General features: G+C 41.5%; 3 protein-coding genes, 1 long non-coding RNA gene and 1 pseudogene across 11 annotated transcripts; 3 read left to right on the forward strand and 2 right to left on the reverse strand.

Annotated features, from left to right (window-relative positions):
- Positions 1 to 955: 955 nt before the first annotated feature.
- LOC135347269 (uncharacterized) lies at positions 956 to 9511 on the reverse strand. The gene is made up of 7 exons (XM_064545215.1): positions 8345 to 9511; positions 3941 to 4047; positions 3739 to 3851; positions 2870 to 3357; positions 2422 to 2772; positions 2115 to 2330; positions 956 to 1946 (listed from the first exon to the last, which is right to left on the reverse strand). The coding sequence occupies exons 5-7, from the start codon at positions 2467 to 2469 to the stop codon at positions 1638 to 1640; spliced, it is 573 nt and encodes a 190-aa protein (XP_064401285.1). The 5' UTR covers positions 2470 to 2772; positions 2870 to 3357; positions 3739 to 3851; positions 3941 to 4047; positions 8345 to 9511; the 3' UTR covers positions 956 to 1637.
- LOC135347045 (uncharacterized) lies at positions 1773 to 5898 on the forward strand. Its single transcript, XM_064544901.1, has 7 exons — positions 1773 to 1973; positions 4258 to 4393; positions 4527 to 4915; positions 5035 to 5151; positions 5208 to 5418; positions 5469 to 5632; positions 5731 to 5898. The coding sequence occupies exons 2-7, from the start codon at positions 4321 to 4323 to the stop codon at positions 5896 to 5898; spliced, it is 1122 nt and encodes a 373-aa protein (XP_064400971.1). The 5' UTR covers positions 1773 to 1973; positions 4258 to 4320.
- LOC135347200 (uncharacterized) lies at positions 6028 to 7027 on the forward strand. Its single transcript, XM_064545094.1, has 4 exons — positions 6028 to 6160; positions 6219 to 6395; positions 6479 to 6740; positions 6793 to 7027. The coding sequence occupies exons 1-4, from the start codon at positions 6142 to 6144 to the stop codon at positions 7025 to 7027; spliced, it is 693 nt and encodes a 230-aa protein (XP_064401164.1). The 5' UTR covers positions 6028 to 6141.
- A 327-nt stretch (positions 9512 to 9838) lies between the features above and the next one.
- LOC135343048 (uncharacterized) lies at positions 9839 to 12292 on the forward strand (annotated as a pseudogene).
- A 7603-nt stretch (positions 12293 to 19895) lies between these two features.
- On the reverse strand, positions 19896 to 23153 carry LOC135347885 (uncharacterized). Of its 8 annotated transcripts, none has more exons than XR_010398559.1 (7): positions 22553 to 23153; positions 22060 to 22338; positions 21733 to 21884; positions 21452 to 21591; positions 20754 to 21202; positions 20201 to 20236; positions 19896 to 20052 (listed from the first exon to the last, which is right to left on the reverse strand). It is a non-coding gene; the product is annotated as an uncharacterized LOC135347885 (long non-coding RNA). The 8 variants fall into 8 exon arrangements; XR_010398614.1 differs by lacking the exon at positions 19896 to 20052 and having other exon boundaries at positions 20065 to 20236; positions 20754 to 20868; positions 20955 to 21202; positions 22553 to 23151; XR_010398560.1 differs by lacking the exon at positions 20201 to 20236.
- Between the last annotated feature and the right edge of the window lie 2451 nt (positions 23154 to 25604).

A 25604-nucleotide genomic window follows, 5' to 3' on the forward strand; every position in this document is an offset into this window, starting at 1 on the left:
TATAGTTGCCATGGAGATGGAGATGGTAATTGACTGAAGTCATGTACCTACCTCTCGATAGAAGGAAACAAGGATTTGTCAATAATTATAGTACTGTGATAAATAAATGTTTTGTCAACTTCGATTCTCTAAGATCATAATTATTCATAACTATAATTATACTATTGTTCTTGTTCTTACAAAACTTTAAATTATGTTACGTTGTTTCATATTAATTATATATCGAGTACAGCAGCCATTTAGTGTTAGGTAGTGCCAGACCATCAAACCATCACCTTGTCCATCCATATAATTTATACACAACCATCAACCTACACAGAGAGCATGAGAGACTTGTCACACAACATAGCTAGCTACTTATCTGTGTGTATGTGGCTCCTCCACAACCGTCAACCTACACAGAGAGCATGAGAGACATGCCACACGACATAGCTAGCTACTCATCTGTGTGTATGCTGTTACAGTGGCTCCTCCACACAATCAACCTACACAGAGAGCATGAGAGATACTGTACACAATGGAACTACTTATTTTTTGCTGTGAAGAGACATCGACCTACACACCATAGAAGCCAGCCATACTTATCTTTATTGTCTTCATAGCTGCACACAAAACAATCAAGAGACACTATAAATGATAGTAGTGGGCGTTGAGATCTGAGCCCCTCCCCCACATCTCCAGTCAAGCCCCGACCCCTTCAGTACCTGCAATACATTATACAGTGATGAGGTTAGTAATCCTCCCTGGGTCCCAGAGCAGCATGGCTTGTCTGTACCTGGAGGAGAGAGGAGACAAAAGCAGTGAGAGAATGGAATACTAGCTATAGTACAGTATAGCTAGTAGGAGGAGCTGTGTGTGTGTGCATTGTGGCTGCAAGAGAACAAGCAAATGCATGGTTACATTGAGAGCAGCAGTTTAAACAAAACCATCCACTCCACACAATACAATACCAGCCAATCACCACCACAGCTGACAACCATCAGCCTAGTATTATCAATACACACACAATACATAATTATAACACCAGACAACAAAATTACACCCATAGCTGTTTGTGCTGTGCAGAGAAGAGATGAGAAATTCCCACAACAACAAATCAATTCAACAGCGAACACCACCAATTAATTCAGATCATTATTATCATCTTAATACCAGACCTTGAATGAATGCACTCCTGACCAGACAAATCATTATAATCAAATCACACATCATCACCAAACCAGACTGTGCAACAAAATTTCCCAACCCCACAACAACCACACACATAAATGAAAGGTGTCAATTTGGCATGCAAACGCGTGTCAAACTGCTTTCCCAAAAATTAACACACTAACACGGGTGTCAAATTAATATATGTCATTTTTACTGTGTCAAAACTGAAACATGCTGTAACTTTTGGTGTGTCGAACAGAGGTATGTCATTTTAAAACGTCACGGTTACAAGAATATGACCATATAAATAAAAATACACAAAAGAAACGCCAGAATTATACATAAATATTATACATAAATTATACATAAATATCAAGTAAAACTGAATATAACATAATCATAATTGATACAGTCGGTAACTAACTCGGTAATAACTTGGTAACAGTAAATGTACAGTTGGGGTAACTAATGTTGATCTAGCAAGTTTATGAATGATGAGTATACCTCACTGTTTTTTTTACAGATGTCTCTTTCACACCCATCAACACTTCCTGTATGAAGAGAAGGAGACCAGAGGCAGGTGATGGCTTGGGGTAACTGACATAGAAGGCGTAGTATGTTGCAAACAAGCTGATAACCGAGTCAATGACACTGTCGCCCAATACTTCAAAGAGAACCTTTCCTTCACCAAGGATGAACGCTTGCATGCCATTCATGCTCTTGTCAGCAAAAATTGCAAGCCTTGGCTCTGGAAAGGTCTTTTCAGCTGTCACTTCCTCAATATCAGTCCCGACCTGCAACAAATAAGAGTTAAATTTGAGGTGCATGCTTCCACAATAATGACGCATGAAAGGAATTACAGTGTTACTGCCTCCGTATATATAGCCGGTAATTTTCGGGAGACAAAATATTTGATTACCGGCTATAATTATGCGTATATATACGTTGTTGTTTTTACTTACTTGATACAAAGTAAAAGCAGCTGCAGCTTTAGAGGCTACTCCTGCGGGCCTGAGTTGTGTGTCAATGAACAGAAGTGCCTTGTAGCTCTGAGTTTCTTCAGAGTCAGTGGGCACTTCACCATCCATCTGCAGCAGAGTTGGAACAATCTTAGTCCAAGAATCTCTGATTCGAGAGATGGATTCCTCCCCACACATTAGCGTGAACTCCAACAGCACCTATAACATTTCAAGACTCAATAAATAACCAAGAAAACATTAGGTGTATAATTATGGTTAAATAAACAATTTAAAGAGCTAACGCACTTACCCATTGATTTCTTGTGAAGAAAGGATATGTCAAAAGAAGAATTGACATCTTGTCACCTGAATCTCCAATTCTCTTCCTTCTTTGTTGGTGCGTCTCCCTTATTAACTGTGTAATTGCTGCGTTGTTAGGCGCTTTCTTGGTGAATTGGTCGCACAACCGACCGTGGTTTCGATCGCATGCACATTCGTCCACACTGATAACGGAGTCTTGGCCAGGAGCGGCTTCAGCTGGCTTTGCTGCAATTATTTGCACTAAGTGCGCCTTTTCTGTCTTGAGAGGTTTGATTGCTGACGGTACTGACCTCTTTCTCCGATTTCAGAAGAACATAGTAACCTGTTGCTTCACTGTATGCTGCATGCATGTTGTATGATTAATTATAGCTATAAAAATTTGCAATTATGTATAATTATAATACATGCATGCATTGTTATTATTGTATAATGCTCACCCAATAGCATCCATCAATAATATTACAATCTTGTTTCGTAGCTGCTCAAAGCTATTACACAAAACCTTAGCCATTTCGTCGTACTGATTTCCTTTCGGATTCGGGCAAAGACCATAATAGAAGAGGGAAGCTTCTCGTATTAATGCTAGTTTGTCTTTTCCGTAAATTTGTTTCGCTATTATTGCTCTGTTTACTCTCTCACTGAATACTGGTGGAAGTGGGCACGGAGTTGGTAGGGTCTTCGTAGGTGCTGCCAGCACCAGTGGGCAAGGAGTTGGTAGGGTCTTCGTAGGTGCTGCCAGCACTTCGTACTCTTCTGTCCATGGCTTTTTAGCAGGTGGTTCAGCTGCTTCATCACTTCTTGCAGGCAGCATTGCTAGAGGATAGTTGGCCACAGCTTCGTCCTCAAAATCCCCCATGTTGTAATCCTCTATCAGATTATAGCTGGCACTCATTTGACGTATCGTACCACTCATGGAGCAATTTTCCTGTAGTTATAAAAGAACGTATATATTATGTCTCAAACTTAACACCACAGAATAAGGATATTTCGTGGCCAAAAAATTGCCGCTTTGTTAAAGAATTGCACACTTGTGCAATGTATGAAATAGAAGCCCCTGTAGTGTGCTATGGTGGTTAGCAACAATTGTAGTTGAACGCCCACATTTACCACAATGCTCAGCTCAGTAGAATGGGGTAGAATGAGAATTGCAGTTGAATACAGTACAATGGGTACAATAGAGCACGGTATAGAATGGGTAGCATATTCTAGAATTGCAGTACAATGGGTTAACTCTTTTAAGCACTCAACAATTAAAATTACCTGCTATAACTATGGTACTAAAGTAAAATGTGTAAATGATTCTAACCTTTTCAAGAAGAGATTTGAGTGCCATCCTCAATCCACTCTGCGGCAACATATGCTTAAATTCCTCAAAGTCATTGGGTAGTTAAAGCAGTGCAATGCCATCAATTAGGTTTTCTGTAAGTGCAAACAGATAATAATGTACTATAAAAGCTAAGAATATACCTAAGAAGACACTATAATAATTATTAGTCTACGAGTTGTACCTTTGAATGCAGAAACTACTGTTTCAGGAAAGCAGTTTTCCCTCAAGAGTCTCCCCACATCAGTTACAGACAACTTTTCCATCTCTTTCAAGGTTCTTTCAAGGTTTCTAAGTAACAAGTCTAGAGAATATTGCTCTAGGCTATATCTAGTGCGCATGCGCTCTAGATAAAACTACATAAAATATCGAAATTGGTAACTATTATATTATAAATACAAGCGCGCAAAGCAGTTAGCTCATCAGGTCTCTATAGATTATCTCTCCGTATTAATTATGGCTGACAACTGTGTAGTGACCTGTTGCATGTGTCTTTTTCAGTGCTATTCCCACAAGTCTCTGCTAAAGCACACTCTTGCTGTTCATCAAAATGATCCAAGATTTATGGTCAATTGTAGTGTATGTGGCAAGTCAGCAACAAAATGGGAGACTTTGAGGAAGCATTTACGAAAGCATGGTAAGTCAGCTAATGAGATCATACATAATAATAGATCTAGCATTAAAACTACTACTATTTAATACATCTATAGTTTTGAATATTACATCTATAGTTTTGAAGTACTTCAACCATTTTTTATAATTATATACAGATGTTCAGATCGACGCAAGTGATCCAATTACAAGTGACCCAGAATCTTGTACAACCACAAATGATGACGTTGACGACGATTCACTACCATTGGTTACATCGGCTCATCCGAAGTTTGACCGGGCCATGTTTCTTCTTCGCAGCACTAGCAGTTTAGCACTTAATTATTCAAGCATCGAACATCTATGCGAATCAACACAGACACTAATGGAGCAAACTGCAGGACAAATGCAGCAGAAAATGTTGTGTTGTCTTCAAGAAAAAGGCATCACTGTGGATGAGGTCGTGAAGAAGATTGTCACAGAATGTTGCAATGTTGATGAAATGTTTAGCGGTTTGTCTTCACGAGCGTTAAGAGAGAAATACTACAAACAGCATCTCAATTATGTGGTAATTAACGTATTATTTTGTTATCAGTACAATGTAGCATGAAGGTACATGCATTGTTTTATCATCTCATCATGTTAAATTACTGTATATGCATGCAATTACAAAATGTATGTTACTAGGAACCATCACCATCACTTCTCGACAAGAACTGGGACTGGGTGAATGACCACGGCAAGATGCATCTGAAGGAGGTTGAGGCTAAGGGGTACTACATTGATCTCTGGGAGAGCTTGAAGGTTTGTGCTATTTACCAACTCAATCACTGGTTTTATTTTTATAACTTAATTGTCAGAGTTTGCTATCAAATCCTGCTGTTAGAGAAGAGATCATTGGAAAAAGTCATGTCAGTACAGATGGTAGCATGCGCGATATCTGTGATGGGGACTTTGTTAAGAAACATCCAGTCTTTCGAGCACATCCAGATGGTTTACAGTTTTTACTGTATCATGATGACATTGAAGTTTGTAATCCTCTCGGAACCAGTGCTGGAGTTCACAAGTTTGGTGAGAATTGCATTACATGTTGGTTTATACCTTTTTATAATGACATGTAGGTGTGTTTTACTATATATATACATTGGGAAACATAAGACCAGTGTTTCGATCATCGCTCCAAGCTATTCAACTACTTGGAGTGGCTAAGTCATCGGACATGAATCAGAGTGCACGTGATATCCTCCTCAGAAACTTTGTTCAATGCATGAAATTGCTTTCAACAGTAAGTGTTGCTGGTAGTTTTCTTTTTTTTAACATTACTGTGACGTACCTATGATAATGGATATCTCGTGTGTATACATTTCAAATATGCTATTGCAGGATGAAGGATACAGGTTAGAGCTAGACTCAGGTGTGGTAGTACTTCATGGAGCTGTCGTCTGTCTCTGTGGTGACATACCTGCTAGTAATTTTCTTGGAGGGTTTAAAAAAGGTGTTGGGTTTGCGCTACGGAAATCAGGCAGTGTCTTTGTTCGAAGGAAGATTTAAAACATTATGATAATGTGAGTTAAAAAACCACTGGTGCTAATTGTATTAATTTTTAACTACTTATAGTTTCATGTTGGTGCGTATACCCTGAGAGACTCTCATAGTCACAACCATTACTGTCAGCTAGTGGAAAGTGATGTGAATGGATGTTTGGGGTACTCAACTACGTATGGAGTGAATAATGCGAGCATTCTTCTGGACATTCCATTCTTTGATGTCACCAAATGTCTTCCGTACGACATAATGCACACAATATTTGAAGGTAAAAATTCATTCAATAGCACACAAATATAATTATTATTGCTGCTTCTGTTCATTAGGTGTTGCTCCACGTCTCCTCAAAGAGCTTCTTGTTACTTTTATCAATATCAAGAAGTACTTCACCTTGTCAGAGCTCAACCAGTCTCTTGCATCCCACCATTACGGATATTCAGAGCTTGACACCAAACCAAACACAATTACTGGGTCGACAATGGAGTATCATATCAAACAGAAAGGTGAATGTTCATATCATTTTCCCCACTTTTGTACAATGCTTACTTTCATAATTAAAAAGCACATAAATCATCATTACACGCAGCTTCTCAGATGAAAGCACTGATCCGATTATTCCCGTTTATCATGGGGGGCTTTGTTCCAGAGGGCGATGAACACTGGGGTCTTCTCCTAACTCTGTGGGATATCTGCACAATGGTGACCGCATTTGTGGTTACAGAGGCAGATGCTTCTGATCTGGCATGGAAAGTAGAGTTGTTGCTAGAAACATATGTGCAACTCTATCCAAACTCGCCCTATGTTCCAAAGATGCATTATCTTCTGCATCTACCTGACGAACTATTAAGGTATTCTAAAATGTCTAAATTAATGCATAAAGTATATACTTTATTTCATTAGATTTGGTCCACCACGAAACACATGGTGTATGCGGTTTGAATCCAAGAATAAGGAGTTAAAAGGTTTCACCTCAAACTGCTTTAAGAATGTCCCATACAGTGTGAGTGTCCGACACCAGCAGAGGTATTGTCACCTTCTAGCAGTGCGTCCTGGACAAGAGATGTCAAATTTCTTGTACAAAGGAGATGAAGTATCCTCAGGTAAATTTCTATTGCTGTTTGTAAATACAGAATAATTATTACTTTGGAGCTAACTTTTCCTAGGAAAATCTGTCATTTTGGACAATGATCTGGTAGCACCGGTTACACAACTGTGTGGATTGGACCACCCTCAGCTGCCACTTGTTGCTTATCGGTTAGTTTCGTTAACTTTCACAACAAGCTTGTACCAGTGTATACATTTTTAATTGTTACGATGTCAGCAAACAAACCCACAGCATTCTGTTTAAAACAACAGTAACTACATGCAATCAAATCAACCACAGAAGGACCACCACCAGTAGTCCAGTAGTTTCCTTGCCCAAGGGACTAATACAATAAGGGCATAATAAACTAAAGGGACCCTGTGACTGTGAGTACCATTAACTAATCTAGCACAGAAGTAATCAACCAGAATGTGTGGGATGGTTCAACAACAGTAGACTCACAGAGACAACACCTCCTTGCTCTTGAAGACCTCGTCGACTCCAGTTGCAACAAGCCTGGCACGCAAGGCTTGCACAAGTGCTCAAGACTACTCTTCACTAATCCAGTCAAAAGCTACAGTTCCCTTGGCACACCTATAGTTTAGTTAAAGCCTGAACTTACCAATTCCATGTGCAGTAGGCACAGAGTTAAGATCCTAAAAAAGCTGTCATAACAGATTAGCATAAGCAGCAGTTGTCTAACTATATTATAGCTAGCTATTCTAATGATCCTAGCTATTAAACTAACTATTGGAACTGATAACGAGATCCCAATTATGGCAGGATCCTGTGCTGCTTTCCCTTTAGGCAGTTACTAACGGCAGAGTGCTCCCTCAATAGACTGGAGTGCCATGAGTAATCCATCTTTGCACCCCGAAGGCTGGTTCGACAATGGTTTCAAGAACAAGAAGATGCTGTCCTGCGACCCGACTGTTGAAGAACCTTCCACACACATTCTGATTGATTACTTCAGTGCTATGGACATCATCCCTCCTCCTCCCCCCCCCCCACCAAAGGGTTCAAGGCCATGCAGGTAATATACTCTTAGCCATGCGTATTTAAAACAGTACACAAAAAGCGTTGTCGACACGAGTTTAGCCGTGCATACATGCATTTAACGTGCGCTTTGCTGGCAAGTATGTATCTATTAAGCTGCATGCATGACCTACACACCTCACAGTCAAGAAGGGGCCACCACACTTAGACACACGGAATACCAGAACATAAACCTTCCACTCTCAACAAACAAAGCAACACCGATACACTCAAAGGCCAGAGAGTGAACAATCGAATGCAACAAGATACACACACACCACATGCAACAAGCTACACACAAGATGAACATGCAGACGTATAGTTTCAACTTACAAATGACTCCTGCAGCCTGCACTGCTTCCGATGATCCAGCTCTATCTTTCCATGGCTGGATATTCGCGATGGTTCTGCAACACAGTAAAAGGCCTGCGCTGTTTCTGCAACACAGCCTGGTGAAATGCTCGCGATGTTCTGCAACACAGTGGAAAGCTCGCGCTGTTTCTGCAACACACTGGATGGTTCGCGATGTTTTTGTATCACGGCTGCAAAAAAATCAAGTCAATAGCAATCAATAAAACATGACCAAATAGACAACTACAATGCTTCAAAAAAGGCTTCCTAGCGTAACATTCCTGCAAACATGCGAGCTACAAGCAAGCAAAGAAACTCACCTCTTCCAGCAACACACTTCGCTTCTTCTTCAACGAGCATGCTGACTATAAAAGGGGCGTGCCCTGGGCACTCGAGGCGGAAATGATTAAATATGGCCGCGTGCGGTAAACTCTCTGGCCTCTTTTGCTTCACTGCTCGCTTCATGCACGCATGGTTTTACTTTGATACGCCCCTTATACCTAGCCTCCTTCGCAGCCTCTCCTTTTTCTGTTCTTTGTCACAGAAGAGAAATATTGGAGGAACAAAGAAAGAAAGAAGGAAGCAACTAAGAAAAAGGAGAGCTGCCTTGCTAAGTCCCGTGATCCCCTACTGAAGTAGACAAATTTTAACGAGCGTGGGCGAGAGAAAACCTCAATAACTGTCCTCCCACACAGCACTTGGAGCGCATTTACCAGGAACATAATCTGTTATGAACAGTACAGTGCAGTACAGTGCAGTAGAGTCAGCCTTCGTGAGACCTTTAGTCAGTAGAGGAAGTATGAAAGACTAGAGTAGAGTAGAGTAGACTAGAGTAGAGTAGAGTAGACTAGAGTAGAGTAGAGTAGACTAGAGTAGAGTAGAGTAGACTATACTGCTGTAATAATTATATCTACTAATCAAGTGGGTCTGTTCTGAACTCAGGAAAAAAAACTGAGCTAAATTTAGATATTTAGTCTCTTTAGTCTTTACTAGGTAAGCCCTCGTCTACGATGTTGATTCTGGCTTACTATCTACGATGCTAACAGCTTTTATTTAGAGTTTGCAATGCGTAGGCTCTGTCAGGCTCCGCCTAGTTGGGTGGAGTCCAACCAACGCTGGTTGGACTCCGCCCAACTAGGCTCCGCCCAGCTAGTGATTGCCCACATTCATTTTCACTTGTGTACCACTTGTCTACCGTCACCCAACTTAGCAAGGCAGGCTCTCCTTTTTCTTAGTCTCTTCCTTCTTTCTTTCTTTGTTCCTCCAATTAGTCCCGTATTTTATCTTATTGAACTATGACAAAGAACAGAAAAAGGAGAGGCTGCAAAGGAGGCTACCTTATACCTGCATGCATGTAGCACCTTGGCTCACAAGATACTTTGTTCAAAAAAGAGCAAAAAAAAATTGGCTGAAAGATGTGACAACTCTCGTTCTCTACCCAAGAAGAAGCATGCTAGGCATGGTTTTCGGTACCAAATGGAGCTGAATTTCGATACTGAAGATGCAAAGCAGGCTTTTGTAGCTAGGATAGATAGGGCAAAGCGTTCTCTTGCTGCTACAGCTAGAGGCTCATTACCCTTGGACAGCAGAGAGCTTATTTCTGTCCTGTTGGACAAGTTGGAGCAGGAGCAGGAGCAGGCAGGTGCTGTTCCTGAGGGAGAAGACCTACAATCTGATAAATCCAAAGTCTTCCCAATGTTGGAGAATTCAGGTTTGTGTGTGTCAATAGCTTAGTATAAAGACGTTACTTCTTGTTTAGGAATATTTACTAGCAATATACTGACGCTAGTGATGAACAGTTGTTCGTGTGTGAACTGAAGACTTTGTTCCGTCTTTTCACTGGCCTATCCCAAGCATGTGACCAGTGCCAATCTTATTGTCGTAGGCCGACCAATTTTCGCCAGGTATTTCTGATCCAATAGACCCCAATACATGATGTATGCAATATAATATTGTTTTTCAGAACGGGCATGTTGTCCGATTTGAATTCAAGTGTGGAAAATGTGGAAAGCGACAGTGGTGGGCTAGCTCGCGAACACTCGGTGGACGATACCTTGTCAATCAAAAGTGAGTATAATTCCATACGTTTTCAAGATTAACTTGGAATCCTATTTATTGCAGGATCGTCCATGCTTTTACTTGTGCTGGAGTTCTCCCAAGCCAGTACCTTCACTTTAGTAGTCATGCTGGCTTGGGAAAAGTTAGTTCATGGTATATTTCGTCAAGTAAGTGAGTGTTATAATTGTACTCTTACAAAACACTGTGACGTTACAGTGTACAAGAAAGGTGGATACTTAGACGTCGTGAACGCTTGTGCCAAGGCATCCATGTTGAGAGCGATTGACGAAGTGAAGGCTTTGCCTGGTTACTCGCAGGACGGTGAGGTAATGAATTCTTATGTGCTAGTTTTGTTTTTGTTTTTCAGTAATGACTTTATCAATATAGTGGGTAATAACAGATGCTCGCCACGACTCAACAGCAAATGCTTATAACACGACTGTTCCCTGTCTCTCGGGAAGGTAAACTAATTATTTTCATTATCTCTACAAGTGTGCTGCTGTCGTTTATCATATGAAAATTATCTTTTTCTAGTACGAAAAGAATTGTTGGGTGTTCGACTGTTTCCAGGCATCTGTGCTCAGACTCGAGAAGTAGCGTGTACTAAGATAGTTCTTCCGGAAGTCATAGATAAAGGTATGTTCAAGCATCAACATTATGAGGTTGTGTTTATTTTTTGTGGATATTATGTCTCAGGTCTCAATATTGTTGAAGTAGCACATGATAATCAGCCAGTAGTCAAGAGATTTGTCACTGATGATCTCAACCTTACAAACTCGTACGACACATGGCATGGTAAGTGTGTAGAATCTCAAATCTCAATTATTACCGTGTCCGTGTATTTTCAGGCACTAAGAATGTAGCGAAGAAGATGAAGAAAGTAGCAATTGGGACCAAAAAGGCTCAAGGAAAGACGTGGTTTCCAGAGTTATCTGACAAACGTAAGCTTTGATTATAAAAGTGCTCAGTAACATAAAAATATTTGTCAATAGGTAAAAGTACGAAAGTTCACTTGTACTACTGTATGAAGAACTGTGAGCAGTCAGCAGACAATCTAAGAAAGAACATTCTGAATATCGTTAAACATTATCAGGTGAGTGTGTATGATAACAAGTTGTCCGTACTCTGTACACCAATAACATTTATAATCGTGTTCTCAGAACGAGCACTCAGATTGTGACGAAGCGTCACCCTGTAAGCGTCCAGGGTACAAGCCCACGAAGATAAAACTTGAGGATCCTCTTGCAATCGAGTCATTCACGTCAGCACTAAAAGACACCCTTATTTACAAGAATGCCGAATCATATTGTCGAGTGAGGTTTTTTTCTAATTATATTAAAATTCATATGATGTTGTTTACAGTGTCGAGACACATTCTGGGTGGAGTCTTTCAATCACCAGCTGCTCACATACATCTCGAAACGTGTACACTTTGGGGAAGCTACATTCAACATGAGAATGAACCTTGCTATTATGGACTGGGTACGTTATGCTGGCTAATAATGTATGTGTGACTGTACATTCATTCATTTGTTTACTTCAGAACGAGAATGTACGTAGAGGGTGTACAAGTGAACGACTGGTTCAGGACATGAGAAGACCGGATCGTAGGACTCCCGTAAGAGTGCTGAAGGAAAAATCGTTCAACTTTGCCGGAGAATATGGGAGAATTACGAGCAGCAGAGAAAAGTTGACCTCAGGTACTGCGTAATATATTTTATGTGCAATCTACATAATTTATTTTACATATAATTTTATAATTTTGCTACATGTATATATGTGCAGTGAGTTTGTAGAGGACGTGCAACCTGAGCAATCAGATGAGCCAGTAGATGAAAACGAGGACCTATTAAACGATGGTGTACATGTACTTGACGAAGGTCTTTATGAAGACATATAAAGTAAGTATGTATCCGTGCAAATTTTGACTAGCCAATCAGCATTTTATATTTGCATTTTACATAATTAAACAATAAAGGAAGTAGAAGACTGGAAGTCTGTGTATGGAACTCCATCTGGATTTGGGAATCGTTCACGCACCTCCTGGAAAAGGTATATAGCAATTGATCGTACTTGCACTGTAAAGTGGGCATCATTTATAACTTACTCAATTATTGCAGCTCAAGTTGAAATAAAAATGTTTAAGATAATAATTGTTATGGTGGAATTATCTACTAGTGAGTGAGTGGTCTGATTGTTCTCTCACTTGTTAGATTCGTGAGGGTCAGTTGTTCACTCTGTTGGATGCTGATGATGATCCACGCATTGGACGTCAGAGAAAATACAATCGACCTAAGAAACAGTGAGTACTGCCACGTGCAGAGTGTGACTCTTTCCCTTACCAAACGTTTTGTAGTTTGTGCTTTTTGCGCTGTACTCCCCCTTGCATGTGTGACTGTGTTTTGTAGTTTGTGCTTTTTACGCTGTACTCCCCCCTTGCATGTGTGACTGTGTTTTGTAGTTTGTGCTTTTTACGTTGTACTCCCCCTTGCATGTGTGACTGTGTTTTGTAGTTTGTGCTTTTTTATGCGCTGTACTCCCCCCTTGCATGTGTGACGGTGTTTAGTCACTAGCAATAGTTTTGCGTTCCCGTGAGTGGGTTCAATTCACTAGCAATAGTTTTACGTTCCCGTGAGTGGGTTCAATTCACTAGCAATAGTTTTACGTTCCCGTGAGTGGGTTCAATTCACTAGCAATATTTTTACGTTCCCATGAGTGGGTTCAATTCACTAGCAATAGTTTTAAGATCCCATGAGTGGGTTCAATTCACTAGCAATAGTTTTGCGTTCCCATGAGTGGGTTCAATTCACTAGCAATAGTTTTACGTTCCCATGAGTGGGTTCAATTCACTAGCAATAGTTTTACGTTCCCATGAGTGGGTTCAATTCACTAGCAATAGTTTTACGTTCCCATGAGTGGGTTCAATTCACTAGCAATAGTTTTGCGTTCCCATGAGTGGGTTCAATTCACTAGCAATAGTTTTACGTTCCCATGAGTGGGTTCAATAATTCACAACAGCTGCATTGTACCTCCTTGTTTTGTGTTTTTTATGCGAGTGCGCTGAATGCACCAGCGAAAGCTTGGGTTTTCTGAATGCTTAGAAACAGACCTTTCAAATGGTACCATCAAAGTTCATATTTATTTGAAAGATAACATTCTTTGCCAATTTAGTCCCCATGGTCCGAGGTCTAAAAATAACAAATTAAGGGCCCGGATGAAATATTGGATTGAAACACGTCATTTGAAAGTTATTTACCTAAGCTTTCGGAATATTATAAAATTTTTGACATTAGATCAACTGTTATGGCTGTTGAAAGACCCCCACCCCTTCCGTTTAATTCGTGAATCTTTTTTGCACTGTACTCCCCCCTTGCATGTGTGACTGTGTTTTGTAGTTTGTGCTATTTGCGCTGTACTCCCCCCTTGCATGTGTGACGGTGTTTGGTAGTTTGTGCTTTTTGCGCTGTACTCCCCCCTTGCATGTGTGACGGTGTTTGGTATAGTTTGTGTGCTTTTTGCGCTGTACTCCCCCCTTGCATGTGTGACGGTGTTTAGTCACTAGCAATAGTTTTCCGTTCCCGTGAGTGGGTTCAATTCACTAGCAATAGTTTTGCGTTCCCGTGAGTGGGTTCAATTCACTAGCAATAGTTTTACGTTCCCGTGAGTGGGTTCAATTCACTAGCAATAGTTTTACTTTCCCGTGAGTGGGTTCAATTCACTAGCAATAGTTTTACGTTCCCGTGAGTGGGTTCAATTCACTAGCAATAGTTTTACTTTCCTGTGAGTGGGTTCAATTCACTAGCAATAGTTTTGCGTTCTTGTGAGTGGGTTCAATTCACTAGCAATAGTTTTACGTTCCCGTGAGTGGGTTCAATTCACTAGCAATAGTTTTACTTTCCTGTGAGTGGGTTCAATTCACTAGCAATAGTTTTAAGTTGCCGTGAGTGCATGGGTTCACTTCACTAGCAATAGTTTTACGTTCCCGTGAGTGGGTTCAATTCACTAGCAATAGTTTTACTTTCCCTTGAGTGGGTTCAATTCACTAGCAATAGTTTTAAGTTGCCGTGAGTGCATGGGTTCACTTCACTAGCAATAGTTTTACGTTCCCGTGAGTGGGTTCAATTCACCAGCAATAGTTTTGCGTTCCCGTGGGTGGGTTCAATTCACCAGCAATAGTTTTGCGTTTCCGTGGGTGGGTTCAATTCACCAGCAATAGTTTTACGTTCCCTTGAGTGGGTTCAATTCACTAGCAATAGTTTTAAGTTCTCGTGAGTGGTCACTAGCAATAGTTTTGCGTTCCCGTGGGTGGGTTCAATTCACTAGCAATAGTTTTAAGTTCCCGTGAGTGGTCACTAGCAATAGTTTTGCGTTCCCGTGGGTGGGTTCAATTCACTAGCAATAGTTTTGCGTTCTCGTGAGTGGGTTCAATTCACTAGCAATAGTTTTACATTCCCGTGAGTAGGTTCAATTCACTAGCAATAGTTTTGCGTTCCCGTGAGTGGGTTCAATTCACTAGCAATAGTTTTGCGTTCCCGTGAGTGGGTTCAATTCACTAGCAATAGTTTTGCGTTCCCGTGAGTGGGTTCAATTCACTAGCAATAGTTTTGCGTTCCCGTGAGTGGGTTCAATTCACTAGCAATAGTTTTGCGTTTTCGTGGGTGGGTTCAATTCACTAGCAATAGTTTTGCGTTCCTGTGAGTGGGTTCAATTCACTAGCAATAGTTTTGCGTTCCCGTGAGTGGGTTCAATTCACCAGCAATAGTTTTGCGTTCCCGTGGGTGGGTTCAATTCACTAGCAATAGTTTTGCGTTCCCGTGGGTGGGTTCAATTCACTAGCAATAGTTTTAAGTTCCCGTGAGTGGTCACTAGCAATAGTTTTGCGTTCCCGTGGGTGGGTTCAATTCACTAGCAATAGTTTTGCGTTCTCGTGAGTGGGTTCAATTCACTAGCAATAGTTTTACGTTCCCGTGAGTAGGTTCAATTCACTAGCAATAGTTTTGTGTTCCCGTGAGTGGGTTCAATTCACTAGCAATAGTTTTGCGTTCCCGTGAGTGGGTTCAATTCACTAGCAATAGTTTTACGTTCCCGTGAGTGGGTTCAATTCACTAGCAATAGTTTTGCGTTCCCGTGAGTGAGTTCAATTCACTAGCAATAGTTTTGCGTTCCCGTGGGTGGGTTCAATTCACTAGCAATAGTTTTGCGTTCCCGTGGGTGGGTTCAATTCACTAGCAATAGTTTTGCGTTCCCGTGAGTGGGTTCAATTCACTAGCAATAGTTTTGCGTTCCCGTGAGTGGGTTGAATTCACTAGCAATAGTTTTGCGTTCTCGTGAGTGGGTTCAATTCACTAGCAATAGTTTTGCGTTCCCGTGAGTGGGTTCAATTCACCAGCAATAGTTTTGCGTTCCCGTGGGTGGGTTCAATTCACCAGCAATAGTTTTACGTTCCCGTGAGTGGGTTCAATTCACTAGCAATAGTTTTGCGTTCCCGTGGGTGGGTTCAATTCACTAGCAATAGTTTTAAGTTCCCGTGAGTGGTCACTAGCAATAGTTTTGCGTTCCCGTGGGTGGGTTCAATTCACTAGCAATAGTTTTGCGTTCTCGTGAGTGGGTTCAATTCACTAGCAATAGTTTTGCATTCCCTTGAGTGGGTTCAATTCACTAGCAATAGTTTTACGTTCCCGTGAGTCGGTTCAATTCACTAGCAATAGTTTTAAGTTCCCGTGAGTGGGTTCAATTCACTAGCAATAGTTTTGCGTTCCCGTGAGTGGGTTCAATTCACTAGCAATAGTTTTGCGTTCCCGTGAGTGGGTTCAATTCACTAGCAATAGTTTTGCGTTCCCGTGGGTGGGTTCAATTCACTAGCAATAGATTTGCGTTCCCGTGGGTGGGTTCAATTCACTAGCAATAGTTTTGCGTTCCCGTGAGTGGGTTCAATTCACTAGCAATAGTTTTGCGTTCCCGTGAGTGGGTTCAATTCACTAGCAATAGTTTTGCGTTCCCGTGGGTGGGTTCAATTCACTAGCAATAGATTTGCGTTCCCGTGGGTGGGTTCAATTCACTAGCAATAGTTTTGCGTTCCCGTGAGTGGGTTCAATTCACTAGCAATAGTTTTGCGTTCCCGTGAGTGGGTTCAATTCGCTAGCAATAGTTTTGCATTCCCTTGAGTGGGTTCAATTCACTAGCAATAGTTTTACGTTCCCGTGGGTGGATTCAATTCACTAGCAATAGTTTCAAGTTTCCGTGAGTGGGTTAAATTCACTAGCAATAGTTTTACGTTCCCGTGAGTGGGTTCAATTTACTAGCAATAATTTTGCGTTCCCGTCAGTGGGTTCAATTCACTAGCAATAGTTTTGCGTTCCCGTGAGTGGGTTCAATTCACTAGCAATAGTTTTAAGTTCCCGTGAGTGGTCACTAGCAATAGTTTTGCGTTCCCATGAGTGGGTTCAATTCACTAGCAATAGTTTTACGTTCCCGTGAGTGGGTTCAATTCACTAGCAATAGTTTTACGTGTTTTGTAGTTTGTGCTTTTTGCGCTGTACTCCCCCCTTGCATGTGTGACTGTGTTTTGTAGTTTGTGCTTTTTGCGCTGTACTCCCCCCTTGCATGTGTGACTGTGTTTTGTAGTTTGTGCTTTTTGCGCTGTACTCCCCCCTTGCATGTGTGACTGTGTTTTGTAGTTTGTGTGCTTTTTGCGCTGTACTCCCCCCTTGCATGTGTTACTGTGTTTAGTCACTAGCAATAGTTTTACGTTCCCATGAGTGGAGGTTCAATAATTCACAACAGCTGCATTGTACCTCCTTGTTTTGTGTTTTTTATGCAAGTGCACTGAATGCGCCAGCGAAAGCTTAGGTTTTCTGAATGCTTAGAAACAGACCTTTCAAATGATACCATATTTATTTGATATTTGCCAATTTAGTCCCCATGGTCCGAGGTCTAAAAATAACAAATTCAGGGCCCGGATGAAATATTGGATTGAAACACATCATTTGAAATGTATTTTTCTAAGCTTTCGGAATATTATAAAATTTTTGACATGGATCAACTGTTATGGCTGTTGAAAGACCCACCTTCCGTTTAATTCGTGAATCTTTCGGCTGTCATAACTTAAATTCTGTGGATCAAAAGTCAAAAATGTTATGGTTTTCTGAATGCTTAGAAACAGACCTTTTAAATGGTACGGGTGGGTTAGGGTTAGGCTCCCGTGAGTGGACTGAATGCGCCAGCAAAAGTCTTAGGCTCCCGCGAGTTGGCTGAATGCGCCACGAAAATAACCCCACGAAAATTACCCGCTATATATATGATAGTTGGATGTTTTTTATGCGTTGTACTCCCCCCTTGTGTTGTATTTTTTATGCGAGTGCGCTAAATGCGCCAGCGAAAGTCTTAGGCTCTCGCGAGTTGGCTGAATGCACCAGCAAAAGTCTTAGGCTCTCGCAAGTTGGGCTGAATGCGCTAGCGAACGTCTTAGGCTCTCGCGAGAGGGCTGAATGCACCACGAAAATGACCCGCTATACGATAGTTGGAATAGTTAGTATTTTTTATGCACTGTACTCCCCCCTTGCATGTGTGACGGTGTTTTGGGTTAGTTAGTGTTCACTTCTCTATAATTACATACATGCATTAATTTGGGTGACAATTTGTGGGACATTATGATCATTGACGTGTGCAATAAATGATGTATATATACTGTGTGTGTGTGCAGGACTGAACACCAGCCCCCAGCATGTATCATGAGGGACGCGCGCTGTACAGAGATGTTAGGGCAAGTTCCTTTAATTAGATCGAGATATTGTAATTATTTCCTTCTTCCAGGTTGTCGGTGGCTAAACGTGCTTATAGTTGCCATGGAGATGGAGATGGTAATTGACTGAAGTCATGTACCTACCTCTCGATAGAAGGAAACAAGGATTTGTCAATAATTATAGTACTGTGATAAATAAATGTTTTGTCAAATTCGATTCTCTAAGATCATAATTATTCATAACTATAATTATACTATTGTTCTTGTTCTTACAAAACTTTAAATTATGTTACGTTGTTTCATATTAATTATATATCGAGTACAGCAGCCACTCAGTGTTAGGTAGTGCCAGACCATCAAACCATCACCTTAATTGTCCATCCATATATACACAACCATCAACCTACACAGAGAGCATGAGAGACTTGTCACACAACATAGCTAGCTACTTATCTGTGTGTATGTGGCTCCTCCACAACCCTCAACCTACACAGAGAGCATGAGAGACATGCCACACGACATAGCTAGCTACTCATCTGTGTGTATGCTGTTACAGTGGCTCCTCCACACAATCAACCTACACAGAGAGCATGAGAGATACTGTACACAATGGAACTACTTATCTTTTGCTGTGAAGAGACATCTACCTACACACCATAGAAGCCAGCCATACTTATATCTTTATTGTCTCCATAGCTGCACACAAAACAATCAAGAGACACTATAAATGATAGTAGTGGGCGTTGAGATCTGAGCCCCTCCCCCTTCAGTACCAATACATTATACAGTGATGAGGTTAGTAATCCTCCCTGGGTCCCAGAGCAGCATGGCTTGTCTGTACCTGGAGGAGAGAGGAGACAAAAGCAGTGAGAGAATGGAACACTAGCTATAGTACAGTAGCTAGTAGGAGGAGCTGTGTGTGTGTGCATTGTGGCTGCAAGAGAACAAGCAAATGCATGGTTACATTGAGAGCAGCAGTTTAAACAAAACCATCCACTCCACACAATACAATACCAGCCAATCACCACCACAGCTGACAACCATCAGCCTAGTATTATCAATACACACACAATACATAATTATAACACCAGACAACAAAATTACACCCATAGCTGTTTGTGCTGTCCAGGGAACCGGAAGAGATGAGAAATTCCCACAACAATAAATCAATTCAACAGTGAAGACCACCAATTAATTCAGATCATTATTATCATCATAATACCAGACCAGGAATGAATGCACTCCTGACCAGACAAATCATTATAATCAAATCACACATCATCACCAAACCTGACTGTGCAACAAAATTTCGCAACCACAACAACCAATCAAATCATCCACAGAAGGTTTAGTTTCCTTGCACAATATTTGGTTGCCAAAATGATGATCACCTTTGAGAAAAAATCACACACAAAACAAACACCAAATGCTAAAATCATAAAAAACTGTTCTAAAAATTTAATTCTACACTATTTTTACCCCTGGGAACAGCTGTTGTTTGCTAGACTCAGCCCTTCTTGTTCACTCACTTTCTGGTCCTGTTTCTTACCATTGAATTTACTGTACGAAAATACTCCCACTCACTACTTTCAGTCTGACATCTCTACCAATAGGTGTCAGCTGCAGCAGTCCTGCTTCCCTTGGCTGCTAAAGAATCTGGGTGGGGCTGCTGCTGGACTGAAGCTAGGACGCCTTCTAATTCTATCCACCGTCAAGGTATAATGATACAGACGCTTGAATACTACTGTTGTTTTTATACCACCCAACAAACACAAAATATTTATAACATGAACAAACATTTTTTAATAATAATATAGAGCTGCAGGCATGGCCAAGAGGCCACACTGGACCACGGAGGAGGTTCTACAAGACATCTTGAATGATGAGGAACCTGCAGAGGAGTGGGAAGAGGATATGGAAGAGGTAACAGCGGACAGGGATGAGCCAGTCATGCAGGGCAGTGACGAAGAATTTTCTGATTGGGATGAAGGTGGGGTCTAAAACTAAACTGAATACCGATATAATTTATTACAACGTACATGTAGAAATGGAGCCCCCGTCAACAGACAGAAATCCTGCACAAGGTAAATTAAATTGTGACAGTGCCAATGAAAAGGGACCTTAACGCGGCAATAATTAAATTAAGCTATAGGCCAATTTAGTAGAAACAAAAAACATGGGCAAAAAATTTTTTTTCACAGGTGCTAACTTCAACCCTTCCTCTACCTACCTGTAAAAATTTGGGTCTCTACGAAGCTTTAAACAGGTCAAGCGCGGACGTTGAAGAAACTCACCGAACGCTCATTTGAAATTTACTGTCTGCGTGAGGGGAAATTCCCTGGGAATTTCCCTATTATTGTTAATTATTTTTAACAATAATTTATTAATAATTATAAGGTTAACAATTTGTACCAGCTATTGATAAATCCCTTCCTAGACGACACAAGTGACTACACAAGTGGTTCAAGCGACTCGTCACACGGTTTGTGCAATGTTATGAAGTACAATTACAATCAGTTAGACTACCACACAAAACTAATGTACAGCTAATTATTATTACCCTCATATTTATTTAGGCAATGAGCAACCTACCTGGAGGAGTGAATTGCACACCCTGACTATCAAGTCATTTGAGTCAGCAGTAGGACCAACAGTGGACATCTCAGAGAGGCCAGAAGAAGTGTTTCTGCTATTTTTTAACAATGGTCTGCAGGGACACATTGTGTGTGAGAGCAACAACTACGCTAGACATGTAATGGGAGAGGAGGCATACCGAACGTGGACTCAACTCACAGTTGAAGAGCTCCGGGCCTTCTTTGGATTCTCCATCCTCATGGGACTCAATCACCTGCCATCAATCAATGACTATTGGAGCCGAGACAATCACTACCATGCACTATGCACCCATCACCGATGTAATCTCAAGGCAGAGATTCCGTGATATCTCCCGGTACCTGCACTTTGTGGACAACGACCATCTTGTTCCACAAGGTGATCCCTCGTACGATCGGTTAGGGAAGATCCGCCCCCTCATTGAGCACCTGGGTGAGAGGTTGGAAGCTTTGTACAACCCTACACAGAATGTAGCAGTGGACGAAGCAATGATTAAGTTTCAGGGGCAGTCTTCCCTAAAGCAATATATGCCTATGAAACCGATCAAACGGGGGATCAAGGTATGGGTATTGGCATGCAGATAGTGCTAACGGCTATTTCCACAAATTTGACATATACACGGGGAAGCAAAAGAAGAGACAGGTTGGACTTGGTGAGTATGTTGTCAAAACACTTACCGACGGGCTGAAGAAGAAAAATCACCACGTTTTCTTTGACAACTTTTTTATGAGCCCCAAACTTCTTAAAGATATGGAGAAGGATGGGTGTGGTGTAGTTTACCACCAGGGCTGAAGAAACATGGTTTGAAGAAGAGGTACTATTGTGCGTGTGTGTGTATGTGTATGCTTTTGCGAGTGTGTGTATGTGTGTGTGTGTGTGGTGTGTGTGTGGTGTGTGTGTGTGTGTGTGTGTGGTATGTGGTGTGTGTGACTGTGCTAACTAACATTATTTATCTCACCTTTGACAGAGGAGAATCCAAGATATTCCAGAAGGGACCACTGGTGGCATGTGCATGGCACAACAGCAAGGTGCTCACGGTCCTCTCAACGACGTCGCAACCAGTAGCAACGAGATCCGTTCTCAGGCGTCAGAGAGACGGTTTAAGAATGCCTGTGAGTTGCCCTGATAGCATAATATTCTACAACAAGCACATGGAAGGTGTGAACAGAGGGGACCAAATACGCGGATATTATTCCTGTCGAACAAGAAGTCGGAAGCTCTACAAGTATATATTTTATTTCCTATTTGATGTTTCTATCATAATTATTTTACACACTAATTATACCTCCAAGCCGAATCAAAACGTAAAAGACTTCCGCCTCCAACTGGCCAAGGAGCTGATTGGCACGTACTATTCAAGGAGACTCCCAGGCCGCTCAAGTAGAGTCCAGCGCCCTCTTCAGCTCCAACACTTTCCTCTCAAAATGTGCCTGCAACCACCTGCAAAGAGATGTAAACGGGGATGGTGTGCGTTCTGCTGGAAGGACTCCAACAAGAGGACTGACAGATGTAACGAGTGTGGTGTCTGGCTTTGCCATGGTGGAAACCCAACATCAGACTGTTTCTATTTGTGGCATAAGAACTTGTAAATATTATAATTATTATCTTATTTACTGTTTATGATAATTATTATTTATTAGTACGGCTTCATTATAGTCACATGATGTACGCTAATGATACACACTAATCATTATAATTATTTAAAGCAACAAAGCTACGCGTACATATATACGTACTGCATCGCTCGGTAGATTAATAATACACAGCCTATCACTCACCTTGTGACACGTACGTTTGGTTGACTGCTCCACCACCTGAGAATCACACGCATCTGTGATCCAGCAATACTCTGTACACACAAAGAAAGATGATGAAGGGTTCTTAGTACTACAAATTCTAGATACAATGAAAGCACCGCAGGTGCTGATGCCTCGGTGGAGATACCAAAGCTACATAACATAAAGCTACTAATAGCTACTAATAGCACATGATAAACAATTTAATTTTGCTGAGTTGGTAATGATCGACCATGATTGTTGTTAAAAACGATTGATGCCCAAAAGTTCAAGTCTAAAGCTGCATTCAAGTAGCAGAGCCTTGCAGCTCTCTTCTCACTCTTGCAGCTACCAATAGCTAGCGTTCTATAGTGCAGAGCTAACTACTAAGTAGAGTAGCAACACTCGGTAAACAAGTTTGGCTACGTGTTCTTCTGAAAAGGCTGCAATGGCATTCCAAGTAAGCAAAACTAGGCATAACTCGAGAACGAAGCATTATTTGGCAAATCCACGAATTTAAATCCATGACTAGAAGCCTATAGAAACTCTTACTTGCACTTGATTCATCCTTGAGCAGCTGTAGCAGTCTACACGCACGCACGCACGCACGCACGCACGCACGCACACACACACACACAGACACACTACCGTATACCTCGCTTGCGCATGCGCACCGAGGCTATCTGCCATTCAGGCTGTATTATTTTATCAAAGTGTATCATAGGCCCTAAATAATACTCTAAATATCACTACAGTCAACATACAGCTTAGGAAGCTTGGTAGAGCTGGGCCACTGCAAGTGTTTCTTCGTTCACAGTCACACACGAGATCACATTTGTATATAAGCCACACCTAGTACATACAGTACCTGCACACAAAAAAGGTGAAGCAAAGCTTCTTAGGAGTTTAAACTCTACAGCTATGTGCTATAATTATACCAAGCACAATTAGTATTAGACTGTATGAAGCTTCTAGAGAATCGAAAAAGCCAAGTAACAAAGTGGAATTATACGCAACTACTACTTACCACTTGACAGAAGCAGATCACAGCCAAATTTTCGAGATAGTAAGCGATTCGGGCATCATCTTGTAGATCTTTGACTGATCAACTTGAGCTGCAATAATTGATCGTGTATGTACAGTCTTGTAGCACTACTAAATACACACATTATCTCGCGCTGTTTCTGCAACACAGTGGAAAGCTCGCGATGTTTTTATAACACAGCGGAAGGCTGCACAAAATCAAGTCAATCAATAAAACATGACCAAATAAACAACTACAATGCTCCACAAGGCTTCCTAGCCTAACATTCCTGCAAACATGCAAGCTACAAGCAAGCAAAGAAACTCACCTCTTCCAGCAAGACACTGAGCTTCTTCTTCAAACGGGTCAGGTGGCATATCCGGCCTTCAAACTTCAAAGGAACTGAGCTTCTGGAATTAACTGGATCTGAGAATATTTCAGGCCATTGACGTCAGAGTCTCAGTTTCAGAGCTGGAGGTAAAGCCTTTGAAGTGATCCTTTGACGAGGCCTTGAATTCCAATTCTGGGTCTTCTCTTGCTCCACTTGAAGGAAAGGCTCTTGTCCCTCAACTCTCGATCAGAGGCAAAGGACAGGGCAAGGAGGAACACATCATCTCCTTCGCTGACTTCCTGACAGTGTAACGTGGGGTAATGGATGTTAGTAGATACTCTTGCACACATGCATAATTATAACAAAATTACTCACTTCTGCAAACCAGCATTCTTGGTGATCGAGGACTGAGAGAGATTTCACTGGTGCATGTATATAGCTCCATTAGTATGAGGACCTCGTGTACATCACTGGATATCTGCTTAGTAATGGATGAAATGTATGTCACAGAATACGAGCAATCAGACAGAGCCTTGGTGACAGCAATCTCTTGTTTGGTGAGGTAGACGTCAGCATCATTGTTCACTGCCAGTCTCTTCAGAGCTAGCTTGCGTCCATTACTGGCTCTGACCACAAAGACGACATGCAGCAAAGCCACCTAGTGTGTGTGTGTGTGCGTGGGCGGGTGTGTGTGTGTGTGTGTGTGTGTGTGTGTGTGTGTGTGAGAGAGAGTGTAGGTACTGTACAGTGGATTGCGCTTGCAACAGAATTTCACAATATGAAGATTATCGTTAATTTATGTGTGTGTGTGTGTGTGTGTGTGTGTGTGTGTGTGTGTGTGTGGGGGGGGGGATGGTGTGGGAGGATAATGGCTGACAATACTTATATAGGACGGCTAGTACATTTTGTAAAAGAGCCGACTTGGCGTTTATTAATTTGGCATCTCAGGCGTGTTTACTACAGCAATGAGGTTGTATCCTAAACAGGTTATGAGAAGTCTCACCCAGGTAAGGCTATATGCAAGGCCAGGTCTAATCCCCTAGTCAGTGTGAGGACAACACTTCAAGAGTCAAATTAGAGTCAAATTGCCCGTACCTCCCGTGGGGAGGGGGGGGCAACACATTGAGAGGCATTATCACCTGATCATGATTATACAGTACAGGTAGTTGTCACCTGAGCTGAAACGGTACTAGACACTGGAGTGACACCAGAGTCACACAATTCGTTGAGGTGTCCCTGTACCGAGGGGATAGCAGCAAACACAGAGGTCAAAGTGCACAGAATTGCAGGAGAGTTTGTAGCCATTTCAGCTTGTTGAGATTCAGTAGCAGTAAGCTGTGCAAATTAATGATAGGCTTTCCAATAACTAAAGAATTGCATGGACAATCTCAACTATACATAAAACTCCCACTGAAAATTAATAAGTCATCAATTATTATTGTCTAGTCATATTAAAGGTAGCGCTCACCTTTCCCCTGAGTTAGAGTGTTGGTCCATTGTGTCCAGTGCACCGTGCTAGCTAGTAGGACCACTCCAATGGATGTGCTCTCAGAGTATTAGAACTGTAATGAATGCACCACATGGCCAGTGGGTAAAGATCGTCAAACCATTAGACAAAAATAATATGTTTCATTTTGTAGATTAAATTTTGATAAACCTTTACCAGACACGCTCACACACAAGATGGAGCTGGATATCTG

Source organism: Halichondria panicea, chromosome 1 (assembly GCF_963675165.1).
Source record: "Halichondria panicea chromosome 1, odHalPani1.1, whole genome shotgun sequence".
NCBI lineage: Eukaryota > Metazoa > Porifera > Demospongiae > Suberitida > Halichondriidae > Halichondria > Halichondria panicea.